The 23126-nt window shown below is 40.3% G+C and overlaps 1 protein-coding gene across 10 annotated transcripts in view; it reads left to right on the forward strand.

Annotated features, from left to right (window-relative positions):
- Nucleotides 1-23126, forward strand: part of DMD (dystrophin) — a 1922593-nt gene that overhangs the window by 1726957 nt on the left and 172510 nt on the right. For all 10 annotated transcript variants that reach the window (XM_019529123.1, XM_019529125.1, XM_019529122.1 and 7 more), the window contains one exon: nt 13394-13472. In XM_019529123.1, coding sequence (XP_019384668.1) covers nt 13394-13472 — 79 coding nt within the window. The remainder of the gene's footprint in view (nt 1-13393; nt 13473-23126) is intronic.

Here is a 23126-nt window from a genome sequence, read left to right on the forward strand (position 1 = left end):
AAGAGTAAGAATTATGAGCTGTCAATAAGAGTCACTTACAAAACAGCAGATAAAGTATGATTTAGAAAGAAATCAAAAGAAATTAAAAATGATATAGGAATTATTTTTAAGCAAAATGGAATAGAATCCATGCTATTTAAAACAAATGCAACAAGAACAATCAAGAGACACAAAAGCATTTTATCCAAAAAAAAAATATTTTTCCTTCTTTTTTCTTTTCAACACAGCAGCATGTTATTTTTAATGTCTGTTCACTTATATGTATAAAGACACAGGATTGACCTATCTGATAGTACATTTTGTTTCTGCCCAAAATTAAAGGGAAAGTTTTCAAAAACATATAAGTAATACCTATATAGAACTGCCTTAGGAGGACAATAATGAAAAGATTAATATTCTTGTGAGATTCATTAAACAGATTCAGAGAAAACGATGCTGTAGCTAATGATGCAGACTTTCTTTTTTACAGCATTTATAAAAATATGTCTAGGAGGAAGAAGTATATCACATAATGGGGCCTGTTCAGAAGAAAATAGGGTTCAATATAGCATTTTTCTCTTCCTTTGAGACTCATCTACACTATGTTAAGAACTGGCAATGGGAATGTAAATCACATTAAGATGTGATGTGCTTTTATTTGCACTGTAGATTTCCCATCTGCTATCTGTTTTTTCTCAGATGACATTGAAGGTAGTCATGAGCTTCAGGCATGTTTTTTAGGTGGACATAATGTCATGCCTTCCTTTCAATTGCTATTTTTTTGGACTTGAGAGAGAGAAAATATAAGCTTTAACATAACACACCCCTTGTAATTATCGCCTTCTTGGAACTTCCTTTCCTGTTATTTCTGGCCAGATTCAGATACTCTTACAAATGTGGAATTGTAGGTTCCTCATTGAATAGTCTTACTGAAAACAGTGGGATTTCCCATGCATTAGGCCACAATCTGAAATTAATATAAGTAAAAGAGTGAAAATGTGGCCTTAAAAGTTTCTTTCAACATGAATAATGAAATTAATGCAAATAGTAGTATAAAAAGGTAGGGAAGTGGGAGTGGGAGGGAAAGAGCTTCCTGGCGCCAGCCCCACCATGCCACTGGTAGGGTAGCCAGAGAAGCTGCCCCATGTCTTGCTGTCACCGAGGATACTCAGGAGTTCAACGTTCTATCTCTGTGTTCACAAATTTAGTGACATAATAGGTTAACAGTGTTGGTTTTGGCTTAATGTAAAAATTGTAACCAAAAAAGTAACGAACTGTTTTACATTTGAAAGTTAAAAGAGGTAAATTTCAATTTTTGACATTTCAGGAGTTTTGTTTGTTAGACGTTTGGGTTACAGAGACCTCCCTTAATTTAAAAAGATATTGTATTCAGAATTGCTTACTTTGAAATTAACAGAGAAAAACAAAAAGAGAGGGTAAGGGGATAGGAGTAATAAAAGGCAACATTTCAGAGAACATAGAGCTCACATCCTTTAATTCAAAAAGTGGAATGTCAGGGAGAATATTTACCTTACTTGACTGCATGCTGAATCATTACACTAGCTATATCCCTCTCTGCCCCTCGATGCCCATGCATAACTCCCATTGACTCCAAATTAAAATGTCAAACTGCATCAAAGGTAGATCCATTTTAAGATCAATAATCCTCCAGAAATTCAAAATATAAAATACATTTATTTCTCTTTTTTCCAACCCAAAGTCAAGAACTGAGAGAATGTGTCCTTTCAGCTTTAATCTTAGTGCAACGCAAAAAAATCTCTAAGGCTGCTACACTCCTCAGCAGTCCAAGTGCTAAGGATGCTGCTTTTAGAGGCTCACCCCATTCCAGCCCCATCCCTCTTTCCAACCTCCAGAAAGGAAACATGAGATCAAAGGGCAGCACCGGAGGCAAGGTTTGTATATTGTCTTCCTATGAACAGTGAAGGAAGTCTGTTTAGAAATTAATAGATCTTGTGTCTGTGAGTTGAAAAATTCATCATGTTACACAAAGATGTATGATACTTGTTAGGTAGCAAGAGCCATAGTAGCAGCAAGGGAAAAAGAAGGAGATGTGTGTGTGTGTGTAGTTGTCTCTGTATTTCTAGCAACTTTCTGTCATGGCATCAAATGTAATGCAGAGTAACTGAATTACCCTCTCATGGTAACACTCACAAATTCTACTTTTTCTTGGTGTGAGAGATAGTACACATGAAATGTGAGAGATGACACAGGTGATAGAGCAGGCAGGTGCTCATACTGTCTTCTAACCTGGAATTTGACACTCTTAAATAACAGTACCCTGCAGCAGTGAGGTTAGTGTTACATGGGGATTTGAGTGCCTGTGTTTCACTGAGCCCCCATCTTACACACTCTAAGCTGTACTGCTAGCATGGGTCATGTTGGACGATGTGGGCAACTCCCTTTCGGGGAAATCACCCCTTAGGTCCAGACAGCCTGGCTTTCAGTGTGGCTTACGTACTATAACTGTAGCATACCCTGCAAGAGGGCAGCGTTTGGAGCTCCGCCTCCCCTTATACCCTTTCCACACACCAACCGGGTTGCCATGGTGGTGATATCTTTCCGTGCTGTGGGCCATATCCTCTGGCCCCAGCAGACAACACTCAGTCCTGAGCTGCAGCTCTGGGCAAGCTCATACAAACGGCAGTGCCAACAACTCTGATCTTCAACCCAGATGTCAGCTTCCTGTCAAATAAAGGCTTCAAATCAAATTATGCTCTGGGTCACAATGTGACTATAAACTAGTGGCTGACCCAGTCCTTCTGATCCTGTAAATAAACTTCACCTTAATCCACCCTCACTGCAGTCTGGATCCCAGTTGCCCAGTTCAGTGTACTCACCTGGCAACATCCCTGCTAGCAATTAGGATTCACACCTCCAAGAAAGGTAAGTCCATTGACCTCACTCACTTGCCCCGGAGCGAGGCTAATTCCTGCTTCAATTATGCATTGTGGGCCCTCTGGAAAGAGGGTCGGGTGCTCCCCTCCCCTTCTGAAACCTTGCTGGTACTGGACTTTCAGTTATGCTGGTAGTTCCTGCATGCCCACCTATGCGGAGCAAACAGGAACTGACAAACCGTAGCTTCCACCTCTCCTGCCACTTTCCTGCTGCCACTGCAGCCCCCACTGCTCCTGTAGGTACAGGGGATATCACTAGCCCTCATTAGGTATCTGCTCGGGTTCCCCACACTGCCCTGTGGTCTTTTATGGGGATTTCTTCCCTGGCTCACCTTCCACTGGGGCTTCCTGCTCCCACAGACACTCCTTACCTTTTCTGATTTTATGCATTGAGGTAGCACTAAATTTTCTTACAAAGATACTTTTCAGCTTATATATTAAATGTTTTGTATTTTCTGTTGAATAATTTGGAAGACTAGGAAAGTTCTAGAGACCTCAGAGGAAAACCTCATCACAGGCATTTATCCAGGAGGTATGTTAAACCTCTGATCATGTAAAGTCCTAAAATATAATGCTGTTATCAGTCAGGCATCTGAAAGCATAATTTGCCCTATTGACATATAACCTAATGGAAAGTTCTGAATTCCGAGATAATAGTTCACATCGATAAATTTATACTCAAAACTTCTTAAGAGAGCAGTATTAAGCTTGCAAAATCAGGAACTCAACATTAGTTGCTTGTGCAACCTTAATTAGGCCATTATGCATGAATACATTATATCCAATTGCCTGATCACATTCTATTTTTCCCAGTGGATCCCTACCTCGTTCGGTACACAGTATAGACAGTGCTAGCTTAATAACTAGCAATATTCTGTTTTCTCCTTACTATTCTAAGTGTCATCCCATCTTGTTTACTGCATACAATAAAAAAACATGTTCTGAAGACAGAATCATTATCACCTCATTAGCTTTGGTGTTCATCACTATGGTTTCTTGGTGTTTCACAAATGTTAATTAATTTATTTTTTGAACATCCCTGTATGGTGAAAGTATATAAAAATGGGGAGCTGGGACAAACATATTAAAGGCAAATTCATCCACTGATTTTAATATGATACCTGACGACACCTAGAACCTGATTTTTACAGTTTTAACATTACATAACACTTGACATATTCAGAGCAGAGCTCCACTGATTTTAGTGCTGTCATGAGTGTTCATACTTGTGCAGTTCAGATGCAGGCATCTCAATTCAGGCAACTGGAAAACAGTTATGGGTCATTAAAGCTAGGTTTTAGTGATTTGTTCAGCACCTTATAGAAATTCCAGTTCTCTAGGGCCTAGGCCAGCATTCAGCTACCTTTACCGTAGACCACCCATTCTCTTCCTACATTCCCCTATCCCATTTATTATGCACTTTTAAACAAACAAGACAGTTATCCTGCAGACAAATCATTCTCCTTCATTGTACAACCTTGGTTCACCCTCATCCAGTTTCTACACTAAATGAAAGCAGACGTGCTTTGGTTAAAAAAAGTAGTCTGTGGTTCTAGTCTGTAACATAATGTGGTTCCTCCATTAGCCTAATGTCTTGGAACCAGAGTGTTGTACTAAATTTAGAGGTGGGCTGTACAGGAATAAAATGTTTGGTCAGACTATTCTGATCTGAAATCCTAATTTACTGAACACATAAGCAATATCAATATTTAAGGCAAGGCTTAAATGCAGCACTTAACCTTTAAGCAAGCCCTAACAGTCAATATAGACAGACTTACAAAAGTCTTCTGATGCATAGAGTGCATTCAGCTGGTCAGGCATTCTCCACTGCACTAGGATTTGTCTGAGTTGTTGTCTTCTTGGCTTCAAGCTTCTCCAAATTTGTGAGGCCTCTGTTTGCATGTTATACTGTTTTTTAGGGTGTTAGGCAGTTTGTGGTTGCTTGACACTTGGGTCCCATGTTCGGTGAGGTTTCCTGACTTAGATTTGTGATTGCTGTAATTACAATTTTGTTTTACCATTTGTCTTATCTCTTTAGCCTGGTCTTTACCCAGGGCATTCTAAATCTCTCTTGATACTTGGCTTCAGATCTGTCTCCTCTTCTCCCTCAGCTTTTCTACTCCCCCATTATTTCATAATCAAGTCATCTTGTCCGATTAATTCAACCTGCTTCCCCCGCAGTTCTTATGTTTGTGTCTGTCCCTTGTCCGTGGGATCCCATTCACTCCCATCTCAGACCCTATTTATTTGACTAGCTAGCCCCAATCCCTCCCCACCAGCTTTCAGTCACAGTCTTGTCTCCAGGTTCTTGACTGTTTTGCAGAACTGTCCCGTGCCCCTTTGCACTGGAAACAGGCCACTTCCTCCTCCATGCTCTCTGTTGGGTCACTGAAAATACAGATAGGAGAGAGAATACCTTGTTTTCAGGTGCCAGGACTCAGGCCCAAGACAGCCCTAGCAACCTAGAACTGCAGCCACAGAGAAAGTCTTTCTTAGTCCAGGTTAGAGCATGCCTAGTGTAGGGTGACTAACTAGGGAATTTAGCTTCAAAGTACTATTCTTATTGAGCACAAACTACAATATTTTAAGGGTTATAGCTTGGTTAAAGTGGGAAGATTTTCACAAGGACAGCAAGAGGCTACATCCCTAACAAATAGACTGCCTGCCTGTCAAATATCAAGTCCCAGCTCAAAGCAAGAGGAAGAGAGAAGTTCTAAGAGAAATTTTCCAACAGTTTTTAACATGAACAAAAATACATTTTTTCTCTAACCTCATTATCAGAAACTGCTTGGTTGTTGTGGTTGGAATTTTCATGCACATTCAAGCCAAAACAGGTTGAACACATCATGGAAAACTTCTGACCAATCAGCTGAAGTTTGGCAAAGATATAAGCCAGTGAAAGCAATAGAGGGTGTCAGGCAACTTAAATACAAAGCACCAGCACCCTTGCCTATAATGATTTTCAAGTGCCTACTAGTATGTATAGGGAAATGGATACCAGAGACTTACGTGTAGTACTGAGTGAAATATTACTCTCTTGTTTAACAACCCTATAAGGAATTTGTTGGATTTATTTCCCTTTACACATAGCCAGTCATTTGAAATGTTTGTCAGTTACCTTGCAACCACATTTTTTGAGATGGATTTCATGGACATTAGGGCTGGAAGGGACCTCGGAAGATCATCGAGTCCAGTCCCCTGCCCCAGGGACAGGAAATCAGCAGGGGTGATAGGATCCCAGCAAGATAAACCTCCAATTTTCTCTTGAAGGTGTTCAGAGTAGGTTCTTGAACCATCTCCAGCGGCAGTCTATTCCAAACTTTGGGGGCTCAGACAGTAAAGAAGTTAACAACCACCATTTCCTGATAACTACCATTTCTAGTTATTTCATTAGCGTAGTTGATATTTGAAAGGAAATATGGGTCTTTATATTATTAAATCTCATTTTATCAGGTTGGTTTTGATTTAATGCTCCATATATAAAAAATTACTTTCTTTCCCTCCTTTTTTGAAAGCCAAAAAAAGAAGACGCTGAAAAGAAGTTAACACAATAGTACTCCTAGACCAAATTCATATCTGAAGTTTGTTTCGTAATAGAATCCTTAGCTTCCTCAATAGGAATAATAAAAACTAAGGTAGCTCCATTAGAACCTAATAACAGTTTAACTGGTGAGCAAATAAAAAAGCATATACTGAATAAAAGGGGGAAAACACAGTTTAAGTCCCATTGGCACACATGCACACAAGCATACTCATACATGCACATCTGTTCCAATGGAAGCATATAATGCAGACTTTAAAAAAATATTCTTAGAGCCTGTTCTTGTATATGGATGCCAGGCTGCAAGTGTTCACATTTGTTATTCGTCTGCTGGATTCAAGTATCTGCATGCTTGAGTTTTTTTGTAACTGTCTATATTTAGAGAATTAAAAAAAAATATGAACAAGTAATGAAACAGGCAATTCCATGGGAGTAATGAACACAAATACTAATTTACATCAGCTGAGAACTCATTCCACAGACATAAACAAATCATGCCCATAGATTAAGTTACTAAATCCCAAATAAGAGGAGGTATCCAGACTCTGCAAGGCAGTTCTTGCTTTTAGATGCAGCTTACGGGAACACTGCTCCCTATAGCGGCAAAGTAGGTCCTTAACTTTGTTAATGAATCCCTGAAGAAATAATAATACAATAATGGTATATTTTTAAGGCTTGAGGTACTGATTCAGGAAGACATTAAAATCCATACTAAAGTCCTATTGGTTTAATAAAATACTATACAAGCAAATATATTTAGATAATCTGCCTTTCAGGTGGTAAAAAAGAGAGACAGGAACACCATGCAGTAAGGGCCAGATTGTAGTTGAAGTCATTGACATCCATGCCGTAGGATTTAACCCTTAAAACACAGCTTTACGTGTTGGAAATGTGCTGTTAGGAACAAACATTTTGGAATTTCTAAATCTTTTATAATATTTACTTAAAAGTTAAGGTCTACTTATTTAAGATGACATTTCTTTTTCTTTTCTTTCTATCTTTGTTTTTTAGCTTTGTTTTGTTTAAAATTGTTTAAAAGTGTTCTTTTATTCAGGTGAGGTGTAACTTCATTATAATAAGATCTTAGTCACATAATTTCACCAGGTATTCAAATTGGTATATTTCCTTTAAATTTGAAAATTCTTCCTATTAAAGCACAAGATTCTTTCTTTCTTTCTAGACATATGTACGCAGCCTGAAGTTCACTGCTTTAGAATTTTAAAACAAAAGCCAGAAGACCAATGGCTGATTACTTATAGTAGACATATTAAGTCAAGGAGCTTATTTTTTTTTACTGCTTTCTAAGGCTCTATGCCCAAGGCTTTATGATGTTTCCTGAATTTTTATTACATTTTATTCTCTTGTTTCATTTGAGGATTAATAAAAGCAGTTGAGGTACAATACATGTATCCTCATGGATTTTAGGATTTCTTTTTTTAGAAAAAGTAGGAATTGTATAAAGTCACTAAGATTATCATCAGCCTAAGTGTACTGTGCTGCTGTGACCCAGAAATCTTGGAATTCAAATTCAGTCCTTACACCATGTAAGAACAAAAACCATTATTTTTTATCTTCATTTTTTTTTACCTCCACACCTGACAAGAAGCACACTACAGTGTTTTCAGGATAAACTTAATATATTCCAGAAGATTTCAGGCTGCAGGTCTTTCCACCAGTAAACTGATTGTCCAGCCCTGCACTTGAAACTGAGTAACTGTCAAGACTAACACTGCATATCAGCAGTTCAAAACAATGGACATCAATCTCCCTTTCCACTATCCTTCATTAAGGAGCACAAAGTGTGCTTATATAAATTCATCCTTATCTTATGTTATGCAAGAACAGAAAGCAACTGAATTCAGTAGCTATTGGAAGTACTGTAGATCAGATCTTCCTGTTTATTGATTTGTAAAGAACAGCCTGGTACTCCTTTGGCAGCTCTGAGTCAGTGAGAAAAAAGAAAGAAGCTTTTCAGCTGATGGGAGAAGGAGTGCTGGGTAACATTAAAGAGGGTCTCCTAGGATCCAGTTTTCTTTGATATGCAGTCAAATTGGATGTGATTGGAGTCAAGGTTAGGAAGCTATGGCAATGCTGTGAATGTGGTGGGGGAGTGTTGCTGTATTAAGTATTGTTTGCATGCTTATTAAATACAGAAAACTACCCTCCTCTCTTCATGAAAAGTAGTCATTGGTATAGCATATTTTTAAAACAGGAACCATATTGCTTTCTGCTGCACTAAAAATAGCTGCCTGAATGAATTTCTTTTATCCTTGCCTTCCTCTCTGCCATTTTTCCCTATAATCTCAGGCATGTGCAGCCATCTTTTTCAAGAGTGGTTTTAGTTCTTTGGATATTGCATTTATTTTTCAGTAAATGATGCCAGCCCTGCTTTCTCAAATTAATAGCAGTTTTAAATTTCAGCTGCTTGTCCTTCGCGATAATTAGCCTGTGTTTGAATACTGGGCAGCATAATTGTGTAATTAGTGTCTAAGCACTATGCTGCCTGTGCCCTCAGATGCCCTAACAAAAGGGGTATTACCCTGACCTCAGAAGACTTTTCTGCTGGTGACATATTTTAAATGAATAAAGATATATAGAACATAAGCTTAAATGTAAATGTTTTAACTGCAGTCAGTGGAGTGGGTGAGGCCTATGTAACCCTTCCCTCTCCTCTACTACTGATTCGAAAATAGAAAATGAAGTCATTTGAAACAGTATAATGAGCCCTCTCCATCCCTACATTTGCAACCATGTTCTTGCTACTGTGGGAAGGTATTGTAGAGTTGTTTCTGCCTCATTGGTAGAGAAAAACCTAGGAAAAAAAATCTTGTGAGGAGATGTTTTATTTTCCTTTGATAACAAGGAAAACATTTTTTCCCTCTGCATTTTGTACTGTGACCCTGGGTTTTGGTTGACATTATATATTTCAATGAAGCTTGCACTGATGAATCAGGAAGAGGGAGATTTGAATGCTGTGTCTTCTACTACCGTATTCATAATTCCCTTTCAAAATAGCACATGAAATTGTGGAGTCATTTTAATGGCAGTATAATTTGACTTAATAATAGTGGTAATAGAAGCTGCTGTTCATTTGCATGAGCATCAGAGACAGAAAAGGAAGTTCTTTTTTACCAGAAAGAATACAAAGTCATACTAGAAACTGAAGAGGTGCAAATAAGCATACTGAGAAAAGAAAGAAACAAAAAAAGAATAAGCTATTTGTTTCCTTATTTTATGACTTGCAAATTAATTTAAGAGATTTCTAAAGAGATTTTTCTGGCAATAATATTAGGGTGGTCCCCAGGAGTGTTATAGGTAATGTGTTTGAAAGTATATTGCACATTCTTTATTCTCATTTGCTAGTGTCATGGTCTCAAACTCACTGCATTTTCAAATAACATTGTCACTGATGTCTTATTTTTTGTCTTTTTTTAAAGAAATACAGAGAACTGGCTACAGAGTCTAGTAAATTTAACTCATTTTTTGCAAAACAGTTCTGCTGAAGGTCTAAGTTGGGACTCATCCAACTGTTTTAGACCATTATGAAGCCATTCCCTCCTGTGAGTTGGATCAAACTAGAAGAGGGTAAAGGATTTGAACTAAAACCGCAGCTTGTAACAAGCTGTTTTCCTTCAAACCATATTGTAATATAAGGGATTGTAATTTAGGGACTGGAACATGGAATAAATTGCTGAGTGAGATAAGGGGCCATCTCGAGGCTGGTCCATACATTGGCCTGCCCATCTGTTTAGAGCAGTCCACCCACCTGCTTTGCCTGCCACACCTTTGTTGTGACCAAGTTAAATAGTTGTCTCTAGGCAGGAGGCTGCCCATTTAATGCCCGGTGCCAGGGGCATAATACACAGCTTTGTACTGCCCCTTCACCATGTCTCATGTCTCACTCTGGCCTCACACTGGACCCCACTATATTCTCCACTGATGTTCAGACCCAGCCTGGATCCCTCCTACTCAGATGGCCTAACCTCTGCCATCATCCTAGGCTGCAAATTCCTTAGGCCCCTTTCCCTCTCAGCAATGGCCCCCTCTGGGACCTTTGGTCTTGCAGGCCCTGGCCTTGCTTCTAGGTCACTTGGAATTCCAGGCTTTTAGCTTCTGGCTGTCCTTGCCCTTAGATCACCATGGCCCTGGCCCCAGCATGGGCCAATAGAGGTTCTCTGACTAGGTTTTCAGGCAGCTAGCCTTCTCTCCAGTACAGGTCTGCCTTCTTGGACCCCTCTAAACACTGTCCCCACTCTTAGCTTGTGGGACCCTACTCTGCCCCCTCACTGGGACTCCTGGGCCTTGCACCCCTTGGGCCTCAGGTCTCTGATGAAATGCCTGGACCTGTAGCCTGTGTCCTCTATGGGGTTACCCACCAGGTTGTGGGGGCTGAAGCTATTTGGCACCTCATGCTCACCTTTCACTGCGTGTGGCATTTCCTAGAGACTGCTCCACCACACCATCCAATCCCAGCAAAATGTAATTTTAGGTCATTCCCCAGGACCAGGAATCTCCTCCATTCCCATAGTTCCTACGCTGGACCTCCAGGACATTCTGGGAGTAGCAGATCTCTAGCTGGGTGATGTTCATTGTTTGGGTCCCTGCAGCAACTACCAACTCAGCTCCTAGGGCTGGGGCTTAGACTGAGGCTGTCCATCCCACCTCCAGTCCACGGGCCTTCTTGCAGTCATTTGATTGCCTAATTGGGCTTCACCATACCTGCTAGATGCTCCACAGCCTGCTCAAGTCTCTCAAAGTGGCAGGTGCAACCTGTGCTCTGCCACACTAAGAAATCTTATTTTTATAAACAATCTTTGCAAAACAGCAGAACTTCAGGACAGGAAGTAAGAAATAGCTGGGATGTAAGATATGTAACAGCTAGTTCACTATTGTGGAAGATGAAGGAGAGCCTTTGTTGGAGTCCCATTAATAGGGACCTACCGAATTGATGCTAGAAGTTCACTGTGAAGAAGCTCCTTTAATCTTGCAGATTCCCCCACATGCCCCTTCCCCCTGCCAATAGGTAGAAGGGCAAAATTGAAAATGTATTTTGATTTGTAGGGTTTTTTTTAATCATTACAAATGTTATTTTCATGTGCTACTTAGTTATATTTCAGAAAACATTATGTACCAGCTCTGAAGCATTTTGGTAGTCCTAATTCTCCTCCAAAAAAAAGTTAATGGTAAATTCCATTGTGATTTCAATGAGAACAGCAACAGACATGCTTAGTTTTTTATTTCTAATAGCTGAAAGCAGGTGTTCATTGTTTGTTCACTACTGGCATTTACTCTACTATCTGCCTTTCATAATTAATGTTTTGGAGTTTGTAAAAGCCATAGAAAAAAGTGTATCTCATTATTATGTCATGGAAACTGTATCTGCACATACAGTACCAATATGAGAACAGTACATTGTGTGATTATATTGATAAATTGTTGGCTGATCGCCTGATAGGCTATCTTTTTAAGTTCTCTATTGATTATTCCTGGAGAGCAGTCAATGTTTCCCAGTGTTTTATTCATCTTCACATTGACAAAACATACCTGTTTATGAAACGATATTTCCAGGTTAGTTACTAAAGCTATATATAGTTTTTGAGTTTACAAGTGTACCCTGACATCTTTAGTGTGTCATTTTTCTGGGTTTGCATATTGCACTGCAATTTCAGTTTAATCACGGTGAGCAGGAAAACTGTTTCCTGGTAATGTTTCCTACTTTGTTTAGGGAGATGGAATTTTTTGTGAATTCATTATAAATTAAGGAGATTGTATCCAAGAAATACCTGACTTAATTATTATTGTCTTCTCCTAACTGAGACAATGCCCAAAACCACAAACACTGGCTGACAAATATGCATAGTTGAAGTTTTGCCCTTAGCCACTTGTGTGTGTGTGTTTAAACCCCTCGCAAGCATGCTATTGCCCACACATAAGTAAGTTTTAAACCCTGAATTTCCTTTTCAATAGAGAGATACTGTTTGTTTCCTTTTTAGCATCTCTCTGAAGTTTGATGACAAAAAGCCATACTTACGAGTTTTTCCTTCTGGTTTTCCTGCATTAAAACATCATTGCACTGTTTGGCTTGCAGGGAAATATTTAAATTCAAACAATATGCTTCCTATAATTAATTGTTCAAAACATTTCAGAGGATATATTATTATTACCTTTAGGCAATTTTTTTCTATTTCTAAATCCTAAATTTATACCTGATCCACCTGGCAATATCCTTTCAAAATAAAGTATGTAGAACTCTTGGTGAATGTTACTAATTTATTTGCAAATTTTATTCAAGATAGAAGCTGCTAGTCCTTAACTCTCTACCTTGTATTGAGTTGTACTCATTTTCAAAGATTACATCAAATGACTGTGTCTTTATGTAATATGTTCACACACCAGAATGCTAAAAATAACATGTTCTTCAAGGAACATCTCAATCCAAGAAAGAAAGAGTCAAGGGGCTGGGATTCAATTAAAACAGCAATTATTGGTACCTAAATGTCACTTGATTTACCATTATCTTGGCACACCACACAAGTGTGGTTGGCATCTCTTCTTAAAACAGGTTTATATTCTTTTATACCAGCTTACAAAAATTTACTCTCCAAAAGGTCACGTGTAAGTAAATGCGGAGAAGAAAGTTTCCCATTTTATCATTGGCAAGTAAGAGAGCAGAAATTTTTATTTTCTGTGGAGTGGAAAGGCTGATAGGATCAAATGGATTTATCAAGCTGTTTGCTTTGGGCATGATCCAATGTCAAAGTTAATAGAAAGACTCCACTTGAGTGGTCTTTGGATCAGGCATTGCAAATTCACAATCAAAAACACTGAGCTTATAAATGCACCAGCATTCTTGGATTCATAGAAAATTAAAAACATTCAGTAATGCAATAGATACCTGACTTTAATTGCTATATCTTGTATGATGAGAGGAGAGTAATTTTTATCTTCTTCTTCCTAGGTGGCTATTGATGAACGCATCAGGCAATTGCATGATGCTCACAGGGATTTTGGCCCTACCTCTCAGCACTTCCTTTCCAGTAAGTCATTTTTATTTATTCTTGCCTAACTTGCATGCTACTTCTTAGAAGATAAATAGCTATATTACATGGCCATGTGTCAGCTGGGATTGCTGTTTGGTTCTACTTTTTAACCCCATTACTAGGCATCTACTCAATTCACGATTTTGCACAAACTGTGAAATCCAGGGATTGTTCATGAAATCTACTTTAAAAAAAAACCTTAATAAAAATAAAATGCTGGCTCCCCAGTTCAAGCCAGTAGTTCTCATTGATGTGGTCTGGCCTCACAGCCCCTCCCCCCCAGGGGGTGGGGAGTGGGAGGCGCCAGCTGGCAGGGTTGCATGAAGATCAATATATAAGATGGTGGCTGCCCCCTTATCCTTCCTCTGCCAGGGCTTCACCAGTCAGTGCCAAGGGGTGGGCCTGCATGAAGAGCAGCCAACAGTCAAAATGGCAGCTTCCCCCTTTCCCTCCTGCCATGCTGGGAACACACCACCAATGAGCACTGAGGGGCAGGGCTAGCAGATCACATTTGAATGATCTCTGTGAAATTTGCTCTTTATGCTGCGACCAACCTGTGAAAATCGTTCAGTCTCACCATGATTTAAGGAGATCCCTACCCATTACCAAAGGTTTTATAATTCCACAGTAAATATTTATTGTGGGTTAAAGAACAAGTTCATAAAATCCAGTCGTGATGAGAAACAACTACCAGTATAAAGTTCACTTGGCTATTGTTATCAGTGCAAAGGTATTCCTAAGAATTATGCTACATGCTTTCACTCTAGATTGAAAGTTCTCAGTGAGGATTATTGCCAACTCATTAAATAAAATACAGTTTGAAATAAATATTATCTATATATGCCTGTGCATACACCATAAATACATAGTATCTAGATGCTAGTAGAAGCAAGTGCAATTCTGTATTTGTGCTTGTGTAGTATTAAGCCACCCCATAGTATTATCCAGACAAAAACTCTATACTAAATATTGACACTACTTCTGGTATCACAGAATGTCTTGACTACAGTAAAGATTAGAACTCTTCTAAAGAAAACCCTGCTTTCAGTCTGCAAGTGTTTTGCCCTAAAAAAATCACCTGTAGCAACCACTGTACTGCTATAAATAGATACAAAAAGTAATAAACCTCACTGTCCCTAAGAATATGCTGATTGTGCTATTGGGAGTTAAGAATAAATGTAGACGTGAGCAGCTACCCACCCTCATTGAGTTCTTTCTCATTTCTGCTCACATTCTATTACTATGGGGGGTTAGGATTACTACATGCCAATTCTGGGATGCTAGTTCAATGAAATTGACTGTTCTTATGGAAAAATTTACAAGGCTGAAAGCATTTACAATATTAGATTGTCTTGTTAATTAATTTTGCTAAGCTTTATAGCAGCATTACTAAACCAGGCAGCCTAATGTCTTTTTAACCCAATCCCCTTGTGAAAGTAACCCGTATATTTCTTTAGTTTTTTGTTCACAAATTGATATTATTTAATCATGTTATTGTAGATTCTCTTCATTATTGCGATTTTAAAAAATCAAGATAGGAATTTTGTTTCCCTAAAAAATATGCTTTAGTTCAAAAAGAAATTCATTTAGAGAAGTCATGTGGCTTGTGTTATATAGCAGGTCAGACTAGGTCATTAAAGTGGTCCCTCTGGCCCTATAATCTATGGGAAAAAAATGTTATTATTTCTGTTATGTTGTTACTCATATATTACTGCTAAAGTAGATTTTTGTCAGTTATTTCATGTTAATTCCTTTACTTTTAGACTAGGATGTTTTGGGAACTAAGATGCAATCCCTTCCCCTGTACTCCCACCTGCTTGCTTTTCTTATGGTACATGAGTTACAGTAGACATCAAGGTATTAATGTGAGAATTTGTATTTGGCAAGTATTTTTGTGATATTAAGCATAGGTTTGAATAGAGCATGGCTCCATCCAGGGAGCATATAGGATACACCTAGAAGTACCCATTGAAAGTACCCATAGGGCACTTCTACATGACATGCGTTTTAATGAGTATTAGCCTAATTTAATAAGCATTACAGCCACATGTCTACACATGCATGCCCTTAATGTGCATTAAAAATGGTGAAATTAGGCTAAGCATGCCTAAATTTAATACCTGCAAACGCTGAAAAAATTAGTCTGGAGAAGAGAGGACTAAGGGAGGGGTTTGATAACAGTCTTCAGATACCTGAAGAGTAATTACAGAGAGGATGAAGATGGGCTTTTCTCTGTGGCTCTTGGGGACAGGACTAGGAGTAAAGGCCTCAAGCTTCCTCAGGGAAAATTTAGGTCACAAATTGAAAGGAACTTTCAGACTATGAGCATGGTCAAGTATTGGAACAGGCTACCTAGAGAAGTTGTGGGATTTCGAAATTTGGAAGTCCTTGAAAACTTTTGAGAGCACATTAGACGGACACTTGGCTGGGATTGTTTAGTCTTGAGCAGGGGCCTGGAATAGATGACTTTGTAAGGTCTCTTCCAGCCTTACTGTCCTATGATCCTTAGAGGGGCAAGTAGGGCTCACAAGAAAAACCTTTCCTATTTAGAGCCTTGCCTAATTTCTTGGTTCAGAATGGTGGTAAGACAAGCAAAACCCAGAATGGAGAAAAACAGTTTTTAAAAAACTTTTCAAAACTTGATTGTCGTTAACTTCGCCGGTGATTCTATTGTCCTCCATACCACACACACACTCCTTCAGCACTGTATTAATGATATTTTGAAGTGCATTGAAAGACAACTTGAAATACTTTTGAAGCACCACACTAGAGAGTTGCTGTATTGTAACTGAAGAAAAGAGTAAATAGTAACAGTTTAAATAATATTAAAGGGATTATATCCGTGGAATAGATAGAGCACTGTCACAGGATAATAGTCCCCTGCTGCTTCAGACATGCCAAGGGAAAACCACTGAAGGCTCTTATTGAAAATATATGTTAGTGTTATTAAACAGCTGCATTCAGATTCAGAATGAACTTGGTTTTCAAGCACTCAGAAATAAGTCTAGAATAAGTCTAGAATCTAATGTTGCATTGTGATTTTAAAAATAAACTGTTTTCTAAGTTGGTTAACAGTTTGTCCACTGATAACAGCATTCAGTCTAGAAATGTGTTCTACATACATGCATACAAATAAGGTCATGCACATATTTAATATTAGGAATGTCTTAAAAATGTCTTTGGGTTGGTGTAAGACCAAATTCAGGAGCTCCATCCCCTGTGCTAAATCTTTTGATAATACAATATACCCTATGTTGTCTCTAAGCTGTATGCCATTTTATCTAAATGCAGAGAGTCTGTTAAATGAAGTGAAGAAAAAGGTTTTGAGTTGTGGATCTTGATTTCTCTCCTCAGTTCCTTCACTGCACTCCTTCTCCCTTCAGTCCTTCCACTGATTTGTAGGATTCCCACATCAGTGCTTAATGTTTAAATATGATCCTGAACTAAGTTGAATGGGTTTTGTTATTGCATGGGTTTTTTTGGGTACCTTAATTACAAGACATAGAACACATTTTAGAAGCCAGTATAGGGCTGTATTAACATTGCTTCAGATAAAGTTAAATCTTCTATTGTAATCTCTGTCTGGAATAATTTAAAGTTATATCTGAACTGTCTTTTAGTTATTTCCTAATAAGAATGTGACAACTCATTATAGGTTGCTGCAAATAAAGGCCCTCAAGAAGGAAGGTGAGGAACATAGGGGGATATGGAATATAGCACATGCATTTGATATAAAGGCACAAAGCTGGGAGAAAAAAGTGTTCACAGAGAAAATATAAAGAAACTAGCCAATTGCTCATCAAGAATGATGTGGGGGAGTGGGCAGGCCCCAGCCCCCTCCCCTGTCCAGGCCTGCTTCCCCTTCCCCTTCCCCTTCCCTCCTGCTGCTGGGGGTCTGGGCCTGCTACCCCCCCCCAGGTCACAGGAGGCCCACTACTTCCCTCCCCCAGTCACTGCTGCAGCCATGTCAGGCTGGGCCTGCTGTTCCCCTTCTGCCCCCAGCTTTTCCCCCACTCAGGCCTGTTTCTCACCTCCCCCCCTTGCATTGGGCCTGGACCCACTCCCCCCCACATGCTTGGCCTGGTCCTGGGCCCGCTCCCCACCCTTGTGTTGGGCCCAGGCCCACTCCCCCCACCACACACATTAGCTGCAGGGATCAGGGCTGGCCTCGGCTCCCTTCCGTCTGCCCTGTTGCCACCGCCTCCCCACTCCCCCTGCTCCATCCCCTGTGTCCCCACCATCATGGCAGCAGGCTGCCTTTTGTCAGAATGCTTCTTCATGCTCTGATTGTCTGTCAGCCAATCAGAGCATGAGTAAAGCAGTACGGATGGACGGACAGACAGATTTAGGCTTTTAGAATTTTACAGTATTAGAATTTTAAGTGGGTGTGTTTACACATGCATTTGATGCATCACCAGTTTACTCACAAGTAAATTGTGCCCAGAAAGCATCTACATGGGCAGGTAAATGGAAGCAGATTTCTGTCAATCTGCTCCCGCTTTCTGGGGTCCTGCATTGGGCCCCTGCTGCCACCAGGAGGAGCTCCAGGCTCCCGCTGCAGCTGCCAGCACCTAGCAGCTCTTGTCAAAAGCCAGCCCCACTTGCTGCTCTCTGGCCAGATGCTTCCCTGGCCAGGAGTAGTGTGCCTGGCCTGCCCAGGGGGACACAGGGGCCTGGAGTGGCCTCAGGCTCCCTGCTGGTGTGTTCCAGGGCTCTGAGTGTCTGCAGGCTTCTAAAGGCCTGAGGCAGTGCCTGCTATAGAGGCAGCCCAGCCCAGAGCCTTGGGGCTAGCCTCAAGCTGGCCCTCTAGTGGCAGGGCTGACCTGGGAGTAAATTTGCTCCCAGGTTGCATCTACACTTGCAAAACTATGCAGTAACTAATTGCAAGTAAATTATTTTTACTGCGCAATAAACATACACATGTGTAGATACACACACTTATTGCACAGTAAACTACACTACTGCACAGTTAAGCATCTCATGTAGATGTGCCCAGTAAGTAAGTTAGGTTATATTGCACCTTGCACGAGAATGTCATTTACAGTGAGCAGCTGGAATTGTTATTGTTCCATCTGGAAGCATGTGGTTCCACTCTCCCTGTGCATGCTTAGTACAAGCAGTTCCTTTGCAGCAGGTGACTGAGTCACCTTTATGGCTTCCACACCAGGGCCTACTCTGCGCTGGTTATTACTGTAAATGAGGTGAATTTAGGGCTGTGTACAGCATTAATCCAGCCCTGTCTCAGGAAACAGGTGGCACTGAAATGCTCTAGTCACATTCCATTCCCTTTTCCCTTACTAGACTGGATGCAGGTATAGAGTAGAAAAGCCACAGAACATGATACTCACAACCACCAGAAGAGAATTACCCTATAAAGCAGGAGATTGTATTAGGAAGCAGGTTTGACAGGTTACAATTTCATTGAAAATGGCTAGGACTTCAGTGGTGCGGTCTCACGTGCACAAAAGGAGTTATAGCTAATAGGCAATTTTACTTCTTTCAAATTCCTTCAGAAACATTACAGATATTTACAGTACTGTTAGAGTGATGTTGTAGAGCAACAATGCAAGGGTTTTTTGAGGATGATTTTTACAGAAGTTATTTCCAGTTTAAAATTGCTGAATAATAATGCTCAGGAAGAATTCTGTAAATATTTGTCAGGCAAGGATTATTTTTGGCAAGAGATCTTTTATTGGACCAACTGCATAGTTGGACCAAAGTTAGATTTCTTGTGCAAGGCATTCTTCATTCAGTTACCTAACTTTAGTTAGCATGTCTGAGAGGGGAGGAGGGTGGAGGGGGTCGTTTTTTGATTTTTTTCTGTCAGCCACATCCCAGACTCTGTGTGGCACCAGCCATGTTCCACTCCGCTCACACTGCTATACTGGCAGACCTTAGCATTAACTTGATGGCACTCTGGGATGCATGAGCTGGATTGTGGACAGAAATTGCTTAACCTTTTGGAGGGGGCAGGGTTGTCTTGTTCTCTGGCCTTCATCCCAATAAACATTTGCATTGAAAAGATGTTTATTTTGCTGCTTGGAACTTTGGGTTGCACTTGTTTTTCCCAGTGAGATAAAGTCCCTCTCTCAGGAGCTGAACCAGGTGCTAGATCTCTGAGTCAGAAGCACAGAGCAGCCAGGGAGGGTTGGGAACTGAAAAGTCTAAGGAGCCAGGCCTTCTCCTCACCTCTGCTATAGAAGCCATGCACTGAGCTAGCTTTGCAGGGAGGGAATCCTCTCAGAGACTAGACAAAGCCACAGTAGTCTGTGATTGGGAGGGCATGTGGACTCCATGACAGAGGGATTTAGAGGATCTCTCCATGGCAGTGAATAAAGAAAGCAGTGCCAGATGAGCAATTTATGCCTGTACCTTGGAACAGATGCTCTGGGCTGTCCCCCAGTACATCCAAGAATTTCAGTCTAATGTGAGCTCCCACTCTTCTCCTTGTACACAATTCCCCCAGGCCACCCAAACATTCCTGCTGACCCCTTTGACCTCAGCACTGAACACACTGCTCAGCCCCTTAAGCTCAGTTCATTCTGCCTGCCTCCTTTATCATTGTTCACAGACCTCTCTGAACTCCTACAGAACCCCGTCTCCTCAGCCCCAGGCTTCCTTTTGCCTCTTCTGGCCCCTTGGTTTTTAAAAGATTGGAGCTAGCGGATTAAGACTGTCAGACTTAATAAAAGTAGCTGTTGAGATAGAGCTTGATAAATGTCAGCAGTGGCCAGTGTCCATGTTATTGTGTCATTGTGTGTATTGGTGATGTTTTTAGTTTGTGAAGACTCTGATTAGGGAAAACTTACATCCACATCAGAAAAGATTTGTAGTAGCCACGGCCTCAGTGAAGCACAGCATGCTTGCTCCACAAGTGCTGCACCCTGCAAGGGATGTAGTGTAACCAGAGGCAGATCCAGAGCGAGTATAGTGGTATGGCTGCACCCCTGTTTCTGACTGCGTAGCAGGAAAAGCAGCCAGGGACTTTCTTAAGTCCTCAAGAAAGTAAGAATTCCCCCCTTGCCTTCCCTTCCATGCTCAGAAGCATGCTTCCTTCCCTCCCTCTCCCTCCCTTCTCCTGCCCCCTTCCTGCTGCTGCCCTTGTCCTGTTTCAGCCAGGCGACATAGGGACTGGGCTCAGCCTGGGACAGCAGCAGTGGCAGGAGGGCTTCCGCTTCCTGCTTGGTCCCTTTAGGTGTTCCCTGCCAGCCCAGGAGCAGGCACAAGGAGGGGAAATCTGCCTGCTTTACACCGGTATTACTGCTGCTGCCCCAGGCTGAGCCTAGTTCTCATGTCCTGAGATACTAGCAATAATGGCAAGAGCAGGTTGGTGGGGGTGGGAAGGGAGGAGAGAAGATGTACCTTTGAGCTGGAAGGGGAAAGGGATTAATTCTTACCTGCTTTGGGAACAGCTGCTCCTGAGGCATGGGCTGTTTGTCCCAGTGCAGGGGACAGTAGCCTTGGAGGGGGGTACAACCACCCATCCAGTCCTGTTGTACCCCTTGTTGAAAAATCCTGGATCTGCTTCTGAACGTAGCTACCCTTAAAACAGGTTTGGGGTGTAGCAGTAAATATACCCTAGATAGTGAGCTTATTGGTATGTATTCTAGGGTGGCTATATTTATTTTGAAGCCTGGTACACATGGAACATATGTGCTGTCTTTCCATTTGGCTCTCCCTAGTACAGTCCAGAGGCAGTGTAGGCATACCAAATTACTGCATGAAAAAAATTACAATTTTTTTTTGAAAATTAAGCAAATTTGTTAAAAATTCCCTTTGCAAGCTTAGTAAATATTTGACTAAAAGCATCACTTAGAAATTTCTTCTGGCCCCTAAAGCATTATTGTACTTAATTTGATGACAAAACACAATAACTTATTTATGAAAAAGAGGACCTGCAGTCCTGCAGTAGGTGCAAATGACTTCAAATTTCGAGTCACTGCTGACTCCTCTGTAAAAATGGTACTTTGTTGACTTGTCTTTTGTTTTGATCTGTGATGCTGCCTTTTACAAAGAATAGGATTCATAGTCTCTTGTTGGAGGACCCATCTGTACTTGTAGGAATGGTTATTACTTCTTAAGATACAATAAGTGAGAGGTAGGAGAGATGTCAAGAAGTTTTTAATGTGGCTCACAGTGTTAAACCAGTCTGCCATCAGTCCTGGTTTTTAATGCTGTTGCTCATTCACATGCATCACTTGTGATCAGTAAAAAATAGAAGGTGTTACAACTTTTAAAGATACAGGCAGAACTTGTAATTTGCAGCCTGATCCCACTAGGAGACCAGCTGTTATCAAGAATACCGTGTCGACAAAGTGACTCAGTGAAATAATACACAGATAAAACTGGCAATTACCAAACTTGTTTTGGAGAACATGGGTTAGTTATCCTTGCTCACAAGTGCTGATTCAGTCTGTAGTTCCAAAATATCAGCTGTTTAGACATGATCTCAGATTTTTTCAAGATAAGGGGGGCCAATCAATATTTGGGTAAAGGAAAAACATTTAAGTCTGCAGGTTTAAAGGGTTTGTTTACATCTGTCCAGACTTTTCTGGCTTGTAGGATTTCTATGACTTAAACATTAACTGGATGTACCTAGCTGTGATTTTGATATTCAAAACAGGGAAATAAAGTGAAATTTTTCCTTTCTGTATGTAATGGCCTTTTCATTTTTTATAAATAGCTGTAGAGATCAGGACCAATTTTCTCAAATTATTTTTAGAAAATTTTCTCAAATTATTTTTAGCTTAACATGCCAATATTCTGTAAAAATGGAAATTTGTAATTACCATTAGAATTATTCATTAACATTCAGAAGTAGATACACAGTGGCCTCAGATGTCTTTGGTTTATTAATATTTGAAAACTAAACTCTCCTTTATGTTTAGCCTTTAGAAACAGGACAGGGGTCTCTGGATGGTGTGTAACATGTTCTGCTGTTTAAACTTCCAGTGCTAAAATGCCTTCTTTTCCCCTCACTACTTTCTTACTTCATCTGCCTGACAAAGCTGACAGCTCATAAACTGCAAAAAAAAAAAAATTTGCTTAGTCACTTTCCACTATCTCAATTTTGGCTCTTATGTAAATTATTTGCAGTCAACAAAAATCATCCTGGCTAGTGACAGTTTTGACATCAGTAGCCTGATCATGCACCTGTTGAAATAGTTATACTTGCCTGATAGTATTCTCCAATGAAAAATTGGGCCCTGTTTGATTTGACCCCATTATCAGAAGTCTTAAATCAAGCAGCCGCTAAAGACTGAGTTGGGCATAGAAGCTGAGCTATTTTTGTCAGCCATAAAGGTACTCCCTCTTAAAAGTGTGAGGTGCATAATACACAAGCATAACTTTGGGCTGGCTGTTTATGGGAACATTGGATTTTGACACAGTTAAGTCCACCCATTTTTAGAATGTAATCTGTGCAGGGCTTGCCTCTTTTGTCTGTTTCTAGAGCATACAACACAGTTAGGGACTAGTTTCATATTGTGCTTGCAATCAGTTGTTCAGGACTGTAAACTGGGGGCTGGAGAATCTTTTTCTGTCCCCTGCAATGATCAGCTTACTATTTGAAACACAACATGCCATTGCCTTTATTCTGAACTACCCATTATTCTACTCTGCTTTAAACTGCATGTTACTTCAGGTCTTAGT

Source organism: Crocodylus porosus, unplaced genomic scaffold (genome assembly GCF_001723895.1).
Source record: "Crocodylus porosus isolate Cpor-Errol unplaced genomic scaffold, CroPor_comp1, whole genome shotgun sequence".
In the NCBI taxonomy this organism is placed as follows: Eukaryota; Metazoa; Chordata; order Crocodylia; family Crocodylidae; genus Crocodylus; species Crocodylus porosus.